Source organism: Amblyomma americanum, chromosome 7, assembly GCF_052857255.1.
Source record: "Amblyomma americanum isolate KBUSLIRL-KWMA chromosome 7, ASM5285725v1, whole genome shotgun sequence".
In the NCBI taxonomy this organism is placed as follows: Eukaryota; Metazoa; Arthropoda; class Arachnida; order Ixodida; family Ixodidae; genus Amblyomma; species Amblyomma americanum.
In genome coordinates this window covers 157,746,993-157,760,977 of record NC_135503.1, presented here as the reverse complement: position 1 = coordinate 157,760,977, position 13,985 = coordinate 157,746,993, and the positions used below count along the sequence as shown (strand labels likewise).

At 50.4% G+C, this 13,985-nt stretch overlaps 1 protein-coding gene across 1 annotated transcript in view; it reads left to right on the top strand.

The window, feature by feature from the left end:
- Positions 1 to 8,248, top strand: part of LOC144098189 (homeobox protein SAX-1-like) — a 39,252-nt gene extending 31,004 nt beyond the window's left edge. The window contains exon 2 of the mRNA XM_077630702.1: positions 8,056 to 8,248. Coding sequence (XP_077486828.1) covers positions 8,056 to 8,248 — 193 coding nt within the window. The remainder of the gene's footprint in view (positions 1 to 8,055) is intronic.
- The last annotated feature ends 5,737 nt before the right edge of the window (positions 8,249 to 13,985 follow it).

The following is a 13,985-nucleotide window of genomic DNA, read 5'->3' as shown; positions in this document are numbered from 1 at the left end:
ACACACACACACACACACACACACACACACACACACACACACACACACACACACACACGCACACACACACACACACACACACACACACACACACACACACACACACACACACACACACACACACACACACACACACACACACACACACACACATTATATATATATGGCTGAATTCAGCGATAGCTGCCTCTTAGTCTAGCTAAACTGGTGTGACATACAGTATGCCTAAGGTGTTTCTAATTAGGTTAAACATTGGTTACGTGTTTACAACACACAGCTCACTATCAGCTCCCAAAGTGAGTTGATTTGGAATGACCACGATATGGTTTTACCCTATAGTAGATCAACCATCCTCCTTGTTCATCTTCATTAAAAGCGATAAATTTCATACGGGAGATGTTATTTCTGTTCCATTCCAGTTGTCTAATCGTATTTACTGTATCAGAAATTGTTTGCATATGCAACTGGTCGCTTCCATCTGTTGCTGCTTATGGTTATAATATGTACAAATACGTAATCATTTGTGGCCTGAAGGCCACTATTTCTTGCTGCTGCGTGCCTGCTGACGTTGTGTTTCACGTGTTAACTAAGGTGCCCAAGACCCAATCAGGGGATTTGTATGTCACTCTTGCCTCGACTTCATGGCAAAACTGTATTGGCCGAAACTTCAATAAACCAAATAAGGAAATGTCTACTCAGATTAGCAAAAGTACGCCATTGTTTTTCAATGAGTTGTCATCGCAAAAATATTTCAGATGTCTTCATTAACACCGAATATGTGGGCGATTAAATATGATGCTGCTTTTCCCGCTTCAACTCATGCACGCTGACTCGCCAAAAAAGGAAGAAAGAAAACAGCTCGGGACAGCATGCCACCCCGCTTCGTCCCGTCCCTCCCACTTGCGCTCAGATTCCTCAATTTATATAACAGCGGGAGCGGCGTCTATGGCCGCGCTGTCGGGTGTCGTCCTAACCGGTTACAGGCAGCAAATTAAAGAAATTATTTGGAAATTATTGGTTCCACGCCGAGATTTCAAATTAGACTCTAATGCTCACAAAGGACATATGTGCAGATCGGTCGCATTAGAATCTACTCATTAACCTATTTTAGGGCTCCTTTAACACACTCAGCTACAGAAGCTGTCTCAACACTTTACAGTTTCCCACAAACTAGAGCCCGCCTACTTTGCCTACTTCACCAGGCACCCAATCCCTATGCCTGCACCACTGCAGAGATTTCCCATCTTTTGCACACTATGCAAGAATTTCCCACGGACCAGGAATCCCGCACAAATACTCTCAGCGCAATACATGCAACTCATCATTCTACCTGCCTCGGTGAGCAGCTCGCTCCCCAAACCCAATCCAGCATCCCCCTTCTTCAGGCTTTTGTCCAGAGCGTTGGTAACCTGCAAAGCAAGATCTAGCATACGGCCACAGAACTGAACAGACAGCAGCAGACAATAAGGGAGCAACACCCTGAGAAGAGCTCACGGTGCGAGGCTGTGGTGGCTTGCACGCTTCTCTGGGGGTTGTTTCTTTGTTGGCTGTCGCTGTCTTTTCGCTATGCACCAACTAGTTCAGCGACAGATTCCACAATGTACTGAAACGACCCGGACGGGGGGCTAAAACTGAAATTCCGTTTATTCTTTCTTCCTCTCTCTCTCTCTCTCTCTCTCTCTCTCGACGGCGCTGGCGTTGAGAAAAACAGAGTAGTCACCCCATTCTTCGCGAAGCTGCGTCTCTCTCCCAACATAAGACCGTGATTATCACCATTGGCAATGCATGAGAGGTATCGACGATGAATAAATGGGCGTTAAAAGGGTGCGGGTAGCTGCTTCATTATTCAGGGTGGTCGCAGCGGAATTTGTAGAACGAGGGCAAAGGGAGGCACGAACAGCAGCTTAGTCCTTGCCTGTCTGTTCATTCCTTTCTTTGTCGTCGTTCTACAAGTTCGGCTGCGACCACCGTGCAGGTACAAGTGGGATTTAAACGTGATCGTGTCTGCACAGTTAGCACTCCCCATGATCTAACGTCACGCCAGGCGAGCCGTGCTGCTGCGCCGGTTTCCCGTCCGTTTCCAGACGCCGTGTCGTGGTGCCAGCTGCTGTTGCCTCACGCTCCTTTGTCTTTGTTAGTGTGTTAAAATGTACACTGCAAATACAAATACCACACACGGATAGAACAATTAAAAAAAAGACTACAGTGCATAGGTAAACATCATATTCAATAAAAAATTTGTGAACATCCTCTTGCAATAATATATAAGCGAAGTCGGCAGAATTAACACGAAACGCTCAGGAACACTTAAGAATGCAAAACGAAGAATAACAATGAGAAATGAAACAGGAAGAATGAAGGAGAAAACTTGCAGCAAGAAAACAAAACCGTATCATTAGGTCGTCAGGGCTCATTGCGCCGATTAAGAAGAGTTGGAATTATATGTCGGAGCTTTTGACGACCGTAATTAGCAAGAAAGGATGGCACATACCGGACGTCGTTGTTACGTGTTGTGGTGTCCGGCCTATCGCCGCAGTCGTTAATGCGCAGGCGCGCAGAACGAATAAAAAGCGTGCGCCGCAACCTGCGCACGGGCTTATCTCGACCAGCCACGCACCGACGAACATGTGGCAATAAACGTCGCTTCGCCCCTGGAAACCTGTCTGCTCCTTCGCATGAACCACATAATAATACAACTGGCGACGAAGATGGGATTTGAAGACGTCGTTCTTCCGTTTGGAAGGCAAGTGTTTCCGAAATTCACTCGGTGGAGAAGACTGTCTTCTTGCAGTGTGCGGAGCCTGTGACTGTCGTCATGACTGGGGCCGAGGCAGCAGTGACGCACTTCGCTGGGCGACTGGGCCAGCTGGAACTCTCCGACGAGTCCGCCAGCGATTGAGCTTCATGCGAAGAGCGGCTTATGTCCTTCCTGACCGTCAACCGAGCGCCCGACGGCGACAAGGTACACGCCTTCATGAGCATTATCGGTCCGAAGACCTACGGTTTGTTGAAGTCATTAACTGCTGCAGAACTGCCCTCTACGAAGAGTTTCGGACACCTCAAGAAAGTTTTGAGCGAACACCTGTCCCCAAAGCCGTCCGTCATTGGAGAACGGGCCAAGTTTCACCGGAGGTGTCAACGAGAAGGCGAGTCCTTATCTAGTTATGTTGCCTTAAACTGTCGCCAACGTGCGAGTTCGGAAGCGCCCTTGACGAGTGCCCTCGGGACCGCTTCGTGTGCGGCCTGCTAAGAGAAGACATTCAGCGAGTGGTTTTCACGGAAGATAGCAAGCTTACGTTCCAGAAAGAGGTGGAGCGGGCTCTTGCAATGGAAGCGGCTAAGAAGAGTGATGTCGAGGCACGCGGCACCGACGCCGCAGTCGGCGATGTGCACAAGGTGCAAGCTGAGTCGCAGAAAACATGCAAAAGCTGCTTTCGCTGTGGTTCGCCAAAACACAGGAGTGAAGCATGCCCTCACTTGGACGCAACCTGTTTCAGTTGCAACACAAAAAGGGCATATCCAGAGAGCCTGCCAAAGCAGTGGTAAGACTTTTTCTAAGAAAAATCAGATGAAAAAGAATGTAAAGATGCTGACGGTTGTGTCGCGGAAAGCTTCGACCCTCAGTCTAAACGGCATGTCGGCAGCTCAGCGCGACCCTGTCCCCGTACGGATGACCATCGACGCCGTCTTGAACATGGAGCTGGACACGGAAGCGGCTGTTTCCGTCATGTCAAAGACGCAGTTCCGTCAGCTCTTTATTTCGGCTTTTCTGAAGCCTACTACAGTTAAACTTCGTGCCTACACAGGAGCGCTGGTGCGACCACAGGGACTCTCTTCGGTCGACGTGCAGCACGGCGACCATTCTGCAATTCTTTCACTCTACTTTGTAGACCACAATGGACCACCTCTACTGGGCGCCGGGAGTGGCTCCACGCCATCCGGATGGAATGGGGAAAATCTGGAAAAAGATGCTTCACGCACTGGTGGCGAAGTACCAACCCCCTTTCAAAGACGAGTTAGGCACGATAATGGAAGACCGCGCGGAACTTTTTCTTAAACCGGATATGAAGCCGAGATTCCTAAAATCCAGGGATGTTCCGTTCGCGTTGCAAAAAGCTTCCGACTCCGAACTGGCTAAAATGGAACAACTGGGAATTATATCGGTGGTTACGACGTCAGAATACGCTACGCCTGCAGTACCCGTAATCAAGCAAGATTGCAGCATACAGATTTGCGGCGACTACAAGACGACCGTTAACCCCTGCCTTGATGTCGACCGCTACCCATTGCCGAAGGTGGACGCCCTGTTCACAGCCTTGTCGGGAGGTAAGCATTTCTCGAAGATAGATCTCAACCGGGCCTATCAGCAAGTGGTCGTGTGTGAGTCGTCAAAACACTATCTCACTTGAATACGCAGAAATGATTGTTTGCTGTTAATCGACTCGCGTTTGGAATTTCTTCCGCACTTGGGATTTTCCAAAGAATAATTGACACCATACTGAAGGGCTTACACGGGGTTTGCTGCTACCTAGACGACATTCTGGTGGCTGGTAAAAATGACGAAGAGCATTTCATCAGTCTGAAAGCTGTGTTTAAACGACTTCTTGAAATAGGCGTTCATGTCAAGAAAGAAAAGTGTTCGATTTTCCTGCAGGACATTCGCTACTTCGGACACAGAATCAGCGCACAGGGCATCTCGGCAACGACGGAGAAGGTTGACGCACTCCTCAAGGCTCCAGCCCCTAAAAACAGGAAGTAGCTATCAATGGTGAAGGGCGAAGCACAAGAAAGGGGAAACTTTTTATTCTTTGCGGTTCCAATCAATGCCAGTTGCATACCAGGACATTGCTCGAACGGCTCGGGACCCGTTGCTTTGTATAGTGGTATATTTCATAAATGTGGCGTGGCCGGCGTCTGTCACTGAAAAAGATTTCAAGCCTTTTTTTGACAGACGCAACGAGCTCACAGTTCACCAAGGCTGCATCATGTTCGGGATGCAAGTGATCGTGGCGGCAAAGCTGCGCAACTTGATGCTGGACGAACTCCACGAAGGGCGCCCAGGCAACGTGCGCAGCAAGCAATTGGCGCCCAGTTACATGTGGTGGCCGTCCATCCAGACGGACTTCGAGCATCGTGTCAAGGCCTGCGTAAGTGATCAAGAACAACGTTGCGAGCCGTGAAAACCTCCCCTGCATCCTTGGTCTTGGCCGACAGCACCATGGCAGCGCGTACATATAGATTTCGCTGGCCCCTTCTTGCACGCAATGTTTCTTGTAGTCGTGGACGCGCACTTGAAGTGGTCGGAAGTGTTTTTTATGCGCTCGACTACATCGGATACTCCAGTTGACAAATTGAGAGAGCTAGGCCGCCGCGGTGGCTGAGTGGTTATGGCGCTCGGCTGCTGGCCCGAAAGACGCGGGTTCGATCCCGGCCGCGGCGGTCGAATTTCGATGCAGGCGAAATTCTAGAGGCCCGTGTACTGTGCGATGTCAGTGCACGTTAAAGAACCCCAGGTGGTCGAAATTTCCGGAGCCCTCCACTACGGCGTCCCTCATAGCCTGAGTCGCTTTGGGATGTTAAACCCTCATAAACGAAACCAAAACAAATTGAGAGAGCTGCTCGCGCGGTTTGGTTTCCCAGAAACCATTGTCACTGATAACGGCCCGCAGTTCACTTCCGAAGAGTTCAATCCTTTTTGTAAAAGAATTGGGTTGTCGTCACGTGCTTATAGTGCCGTATGGTCCCAGCTCAAACGGGCTTGCAGAGCGTTTTATTCAGACCCTCAAAAACGCTCTTCGTAAATCTAGCGGAGCGGACACATTACATCTAAGGCTTGACAAGTTTTTGCTTACCTATCGCAACTCGCCTCATGCGACAACAACTGAATCACCAGCAAACTTGTTACTAGTACGACGGCTGCGAAATCGATTCGATGTTGTCAAGCCAGCGGTGGCAGGAAGGGTTGCATATAATCAGTTCAAGCAATCCGTGGCTCGCCCACGTCGTGATCGTGACATAGCAGTCGGTGATCAAGTGATGGCGCACAATTGTCGAGGCAGACCAAACTTGAGTCCCTGGTGTTGTTGTGGGGCAGTCCGGCCCTTTGTCTACACCCCGTGGCAGTTTCACCTGGCGTCGTCACAAGGACCAACTGCCCGCGCGGACCACGGATTCGGACCGCGAGGCATCTGACCAGGATGGATACGAGTTGCTGGCGCTTCCACCAAGCGTCGACCCAGTGACATCCTCCGCTGCTACCACCAGTGTTCCTGCCGCTTCGCAAGAGATCCAGACGGCGGGTACAAGACGCTACCCGACTAGAGACCGTCGACCAGCGGAAAGATATCAAGCTGGAGTTCAGCTTGTTAAATTAGCCAATATAAAAGGGGAAGGATATGGTGTACTGCCTATCGCCGCAGTCGTTAATGCGCAGGTCCGCAGAACGAATAAAAGGCGTGCGCCGCAACCTGCGCGGGGGCTTATCTCGACCAGCCACGCACCGACGAACATGTGGCAATAAACGCCGATTCGCCTCTGGAAACTTGTCTGCTCCTTCGCATGAACCACGCAACACAACACGTGTTGGGTAGTAATTAGCTTTGGACCGTAAGTTAGCTGTGCCATCAAAGAATGCGTCATGATTTTTCTGTTTTCTTTCAGATCGTTTATTTAGCAATAAATTACATAGGTTATTAATTGGAGTTACTTTTAATGATGCGAGAAGAGGTTCAGTGTGAGCTGTAAACGGGGCATTTTCAGTGATACGAAGGACCTTTTTCTGTATTTTCTGTAACCTATATGTATCTGACCATGTTGTTGTACCCCAAACCAGATGACAATATGAAAGGTTACATAGCAATAGTGCATTATAAACTAAATGTCTGACACTCATAGGTAGTAAAGAGCGGGCTTTGTATAACATACCTGTGCATTTTGCAAGTTTTTTAAGCAGGTTTTTGGTGTGTATGTCCCATGAAAGACTGCACTGCAGTGTCACACCTAGACACATTACTGACGCCTTTATTTCAGTGCTTTAAGAACCATGCGTTAGTGTAGGTAAATGTTCTAGTGGTTTGTTCTTAAGTCTAAAAAGTACAGCTTTAGTTTAGGTAGCGTTAATTTTCAATAAACATTCAGTACTCCGGTCGACCAATTTGCGCAGAATTTCATCAGCGTTTAATGTCAAGTCACTAATTATTTATCCCTAAAAATATGCTGACGTCATTTGCATATATTGTACAATTAGCGCTGTTGTCAATGTTCACAATGTCGTTAATAAAGATTTTGAACAGTGTAGCTCCAAGAATACTTCCTTGCGGCACGCTAAAATGAATGGATTTAAAGTGCGATGAAGAATTGTGAATTACAACACGCTGCTGGCGGTGCTTTAAATATGTTATTAAAAGCTGAAGGAATGTGCCGCGAAATCTATAGTGCTCAAGTTTAAGGAATAATATTTTGTGATTTATGAAGCCGAATGCTTTGGAAAAATCCACGAGAACCCCGAGAGTTAGTTCTTTTTCTTCAACTGACTCTAATATAATTTCCTTCATGGTTAATAACGCTGTTTCTGTTGATTTTCCTGAAAAAAACCAAACTTGGAAGCTGATATGACTGTGTTTGTTAATAAAGCTTGTAATGCGCACTTGTAGAATTTTTCAAAACATTTCGAAAAAATACTGGCAAGATCGATATAGGTCGGTAGAAATTATTTTAGTCTCCTCCTTTAAAAATTAAGTAATCTTGGCAATCTGTAGCTTTTTCGGGAAAGTTCCTGAGGAAAATGCCAAGTTTATTATGTATTCTAATATCGGAGCAAGTATGTGGGATGTCTACTTCGCTGGCAATATTTGGAGGTTTTCAGTGTCCTTACTTTCACTATTTTACAGCGACTGTAGGACCGACAGAACTTCGTTTGTTGTAACACTGGTTAAAAGCGCGGCTTCGCTAACCTTTTTGACACCAACTCGCCCACCAAGCGTTCACCCTCGTGAACTTCATTTATCGCAATGAATACAGCGCTCCGCCTGTTTTTGTTTTTTCCCCGCTGGCCAGGACCAAGTGGAAGCGGCAGAGCCAGCTGAAAGCCGAGCAGCTTCGGCGGCCGGACCCCGACGCTCACCTGCGGAGCCCGTCGGCACCCGACGTGTACCTGGACCTGCTGGCCGCCACCACACCGACGGCCGCCGGTGAACACTGCCTCTCAAAACGAGGATACCTGGGAGGCGTCTTCGTGACGGGATTTTAGACAGAGACAATACGCGCGCTGTCCACCAGGAGGGGGGGCAGCGGTGCTTCATGTGCAGAGACTCGTTCACAAGCATCGGTCACAAGAGTGCGCGGCACATTTAAAGCCGACTGTATTTGTTCGTGCGCATAAAATCGTATCAATGTGAGCAACAGAATATTATTGAGTCTCAGCGGGTAATACGTGTCACTTTTAATTCATGTTTAGAATGAATAAATTGTTTAACCCTGCCGAGAAGCGTGGAAAAACGTGTCAGTTTCCCCTGCTACACGCTAAGCACACACGTGTGCTGACCGACTACGATGGTGTGACGCCCCCCCCCCCCATAATGCGCAGGTCCACACGGGACGGAGAGGCAAAGAGACACCGTATGGCTCAGTTTAAACAAACAGATATATTCAATATTTATACATGATTATGATTATACATCAGAGGCTGGGGTGTCCGAGCTTACGTGCCGACGACTTCATGGGGACGATGGAGGGGCTCCGGAGTTGAGCTCGAACGGTTGCTGGCAGAAGCTGCACGCCGTCGGGCTTCGGCGCTGAACGCCCCCTTGGCGAACGATGTCGTCCTGAGCGTTCTTTTCTTCCGTACTCCTTGTCGATTTTTATATCCTTCTTATTCCCCACATTCCCTAGGTTGAGGACGCCCACGCAGGAGTGGGAGGGGCCTAGGACCTTCACTTGGGCGCACAAACACACCACCGCACTTATGGTCTCGCCCTCGTCACGTGTTGAGTCCGAGGGAAAGAAGGTTGTCGTCGAGGTAACGTCGGCTGTGGTAGACGGTCTCAGGCCCGCTGACGGTTCCCGCGGGTCACCGACCTCCGTTCTCCATCAAATGACACTCGCCACTCAAGGCCGGAATGCGAGGTCACTAAAAGGCCGGGAAAGTGGTCCCTTGTCCTAGGATGTCCTCGGGAGTGTTGGTGATGATGCCCGCCGTCTTGTCACGGGGCCAGGCCCGCCGAAACGAGGCCCTTTGTCCCCGGCACGGTCAAGGCAATTGGTGAAGATAACGCCCGTCTCCCCGCGGCGGCGGCGGCGTTCGACACGTGCCGACACTATGGAAAGGGGGTCCGGTTGTGCTTAAACCCCTTCGTTTTGGTCGTTCACTCTCAACGAGTATGGCTCGGTAATTGGACGCAGCTGTCACCTGGGTCTTCTCCGTGCGGTTCATGGCGGCAGGCCCGAAAGCAATCCCACTCAAGTTGCTTGCAGCCATATACAGTAGAAACATGTGTGCTGGCTGCTTCCAAAACGAGACCGGCTGTCGCCGATCTCCTCTCTTCCAGCTGAATTGCTTTCCCTTGAGTGCTTTTGCCGCCACTGGGGGCTCCGTCTACGCAGCGCCGTCGAACGCGGACCCTCGTAGCACACACAAGGAACGTCACACTCGCTCACCCTCCAGAGGAATGTTCTCCGAACATTTGAGTCCATGCAGCTCCCCTTCGCTTTCTGAATCGCCTCGCCCAGTGCGTCCGACAAAACACTTTTCGCTGCACTCAACACCACTGCACAACACCATATGCCTCAGCTGTCATAACTGGCGTCTCCAGGGGCAGCACTGATCATCTTTTACAGATGAACATGAAACTCAGCACACAAGCCTCTCCTTTCTAGTCCAAACTGGACGAAATAAATTTACCACAGTTACAAAGGAGCTCCCACTTCTAGCACAATCACGGCACAGACAAAAATATAGATAACGAAAGGAAGTAGGGCAGGTTCTGCATGCGCTCCACATGCTCTCCTGTGAAGGTGTTACTTAATGACAGAAATGTTTAACTACCAACTCCGATATCTTAACACATAAGCACATAGCAATGTTATGAGCTGCGGCATTACACAATTCTAACCAGTTCACAACTCCGCTCTGTTTACGCCATTAGTCCGACTTAGATTTCCGATTTCGCAGCGGATATCGGCCTTCATGAGTCATACCAAGTAAGTCTGTGACCCTTTGTCTGCTTTGAGACTCGCGAGGGCTCGTGGAAGGAGCCTCTCCTGGCGTTATCTGCGCGGCAACCTCGCGCGCTTCTTCTTCTTCTAGCAATGCATGAAGTAAATCCGGTGGCATTCCGGCCGTCACCTCTGGCGCCTGCCGAACAAATGCAGGAGAGGGCGTTTCTTGCGAACTATCTGCGCGCTCCGCATCACTTCTGTCCCCATCAAAATCCGCGCTTTCCCTTTCCTCATTTCGTGAATACTGAACCGGTGCCGACTTGAGGCGATTTGCGTGTATCCTTATCAAGCGCCGGTTCACGTCTCGGACTCTGAAGTTTACCGGAGAAAGCTTCTCGACAACCTCGCACGGTCCTCTCCACTTCGTCTGGAACTTACGAGCTAGCCCAATCTGCCTTTGGCAGTTTTCAATGTACACGCTGTCCCCCACATCAAACGGCGCGTCTCTAGCACTGCGATAGTGCACCTCCTTCCTGCGCTTCGCCGCTTTCCTTAAGGCCTCCTTTGCGATGTCCCTCGCCACTTGCAAGCGCGATTATAGCTCAACCTTATAGTCGTCCAGAGAAGCGTATGGGACACGACAGGGGCCCTCTGGCACTTCAGTAGGCTGGTCCGGGTCTCGGCCGTAGAGAAGAAAGAATAGCGATTCGCCCTTGCTCTCGTGTGCTGCGGAATTGTAGGCAAACATTGCATACGGGAGCCACAAGTCCCAGTCCCGATGGTCGCGCGAAACAAAATGCGACAGGAACCCGGCCACGGTTTGGTTCAGTCTCTCCACCGCGCCGTTGCAAGCCGGATGGTACGGTGTTGTCTGCTTCTTAGCGATCTGAAGCAGCTCGCAAACTCTCCTCATTAGCTGCGACACGAAGTTCGTTCCCCGATCTGTCAAGAGTTGCCTCGGGGGTCCATGTCGGAGCACGATCTGTTCGACAAATGCTCTTGCAACCCTGTCTGCCTTCTGATTTTGGAGTGCTACCGCTTCCGCGTATTTTGAAAGGTGATCGACAAATACTAAAATGTACCTGTTTCCGGAAGTGGTCGTGGGCAATGGGCCCATTATGTCCATACCTGTCCGCTCGAAAGGAGCCGAAACCTCAGGGAACGGCTGAATTGGAGCTGGTCTTCGTCCCTTGGGTGTTTTTCTTTCGAGACAGGAATGACACTTCTCACAGTAGTCTCTAACATCCTGTCGCATGCCACTCCAAAAGTACAAACGCTCCACACGCCTGCGTGTCTTCGCTACGCCAAAATGACCGGCGCATGGCGCATCGTGAAACGCGCGAAGAACCCTTTCTGTCCACGACCGAGGTATGACGACTCTCTCCCAAGCGGTTTTCTCTGGTCTCCCTTTCCTGGTTGGCCTCGCGCGCCGACACAGCGTGCCGTCTTTGCCAATGAAATAACCTAGCTGTTCGGGGTGAGACGGTGCACCCTCTAAGCTTTCGATTATTCGCTTCAGGTCAGGATCTTTGCACTGCTCTGTGCGTAATTCGGCGGGGTCGACTACGGGGACAAACTCATCTATAGCTGCCACGGCAGCTGTGCGGCTGAGTGCATCAGCACTCAGATGTGTCTTTCCTGACTTGTGCTCCACTTCAAAGCAGTATTCCTGCAGGTGTATATTCTATCTAGCGAGTCGCGAGCTAGGATCCCTGACACTCATCACCCATTTCAGAGGATGGCAGTCTGTGACTAGCTTGAAATTGCGGCCGTATAGTTAGCATCTGAAGTGCTTTACTGCCCAGACAACGGCGAGGCACTCCCTTTCCGTAGCTTCGTACTTTTGCTCTGTGGGGCTCAGCTGTCGGCTAGCAAAAGCAACGGGATGTTCTTTGCCCTCGATAACCTGAGATAGCACGGCACCAACTGCGAACTTTGACACATCTGTGGCCATAACGAAGGGCAAATTAAAATCCGGGTGGCGCAACAGCGGTGCACTCATTAGCTTCCTTGTCAGGCCCCAAAAGCATCCTCCGCGTTTTCGTACCAGCGAAAGGAAACATTTTTGGCTGTTAAGGCGGTGAGCGGCTTAGCGAGCTTGGCGAACTCCTCTATGTGCCTTCGGTAGTAACCGATCAGGCCGAGAAACTGCCGGACCTGGCGGACGCTAGTCGGGGATGGAAAATCCGAGACACACCTTAGTTTCTCAGGGTCCGGTCGCACGCCGTCAGCTGAAACAACGTGCCCGAGGTATTTCACCTCGTTTTTGAGGAATTGGCACTTACAGGGCTTCAGCTTGAGACCCGCTCCTCTTAGTCGCACCAAAACCTGCTCAATATCGCGCAAATGGTTCTCAAAACTGTCACTGTATATGATTATGTCATCCATATACACGAAGCACAGCCTCCCCAGAAGACCTGCCAGGATAACATCAGCGGTTCTCTGCCAGACAGCAGGGCTGTTGGCCAGACCCATCGGCATTCTTTTCCATTCATAGTGCCCTGAGGGCGTGTTGAATGCCGTTTTCTCGGCATCTGCCAGATCCATTGCTATCTGCAAGAATCCCGCCGCCATGTCCACTACAGTGAAGTACCTGGCAGAGCCCAGCTGAGAAAGCGTCTCCTGTATATTGGGGATGGGGTATGGATCGATGCGAGTTACGGCATTTAGTTTGCGGTAGTCCATTACCAATCGATACGAGCCATCTGGCTTTTCCACCAATAGTGCTGGTGCTCCCCAGGGTGACTTTGAGTGTTCGACAATGCCGCGATCCATCAGGTCCTGCACCTGCCGCTCCACCTCCTCACGTTGGGAGTAAGGAATCCTGTACGCACGCTGGTAAACGGGCGATGAAGTGCCGGTTTCTATCCTGTGCTTTATAACGCCACAGCAGCCCAAATCCAGGTTGGACGCGGCGAATGCCTCCGAGTAGTCGTTCAGCAAACCAGCCAGAGGCTCCCTCTCCCTGTATTTTACGTGATAAAGATCGAACGACGCCTTTGGAGCAGCCGAAGGACTAGCATGCTCTACAGTTGCGAGTACCGTATCGGTGGGCTCACGTTTCTCTGTCGCAGAGGTGAAGAAAGCCAATGTTTTGTTCTTGGGAAGGCTCAGTGGCTGCTGGCTACAGTTAACCACCCGTAGGGGCACTCTGTGGGCGTCATTAACTGTCACGAGGCACGCGGCTGCCTTCAGGCCATTGCTGAGAGAGTCGACCGGCTCAAGCACTCCCACGGCGCCGCTCTCTACATCTGAAGGCACACACGCGTACAAAATGTGCTCCGACCAAGGAAGGACGACCGCCTCATCGACCAGCCTCACGGCAACCCGCGAATATACCTTCTCCCATGATCCCACTGTTTGACGAGTGTCAATATCGGTAATGCGAATCTCAGCCCCTCTCCTGTTCAAAAACGGAACTTTTGAGCCGCCCGCATTAACCTCTTCCTCAGAGAATGAGACTACTACCTTCCCTTTTCTCAAAAAATCCTGCCCTAATATACCTGACACTCCGTTTGGCAGAGACACCGTGTCCGGGCATACGTAGCAGGGGTGCTCCAATGCAATTCCGCCGAGAGAGAAGTGTAACCGGTAGAGTCCACTTATGCCAAGAGGACCCTCCGTTATGCCTTCAAATTTGGTTGCCATACCACCAGACGCTTCCAACACCTCGCGGTCCCCCTTCCTTCGAAGCGTGTTAAAACTGCTCTTCTTAAGCAATGTCACCTTTGACCCCGTATCTATCAACAATTCCATGCAACAACCATTTAACTTGCAACGCACAACAGGGCATGCCTCGTCGGCCACACAAACCACCACCACCTCATCAT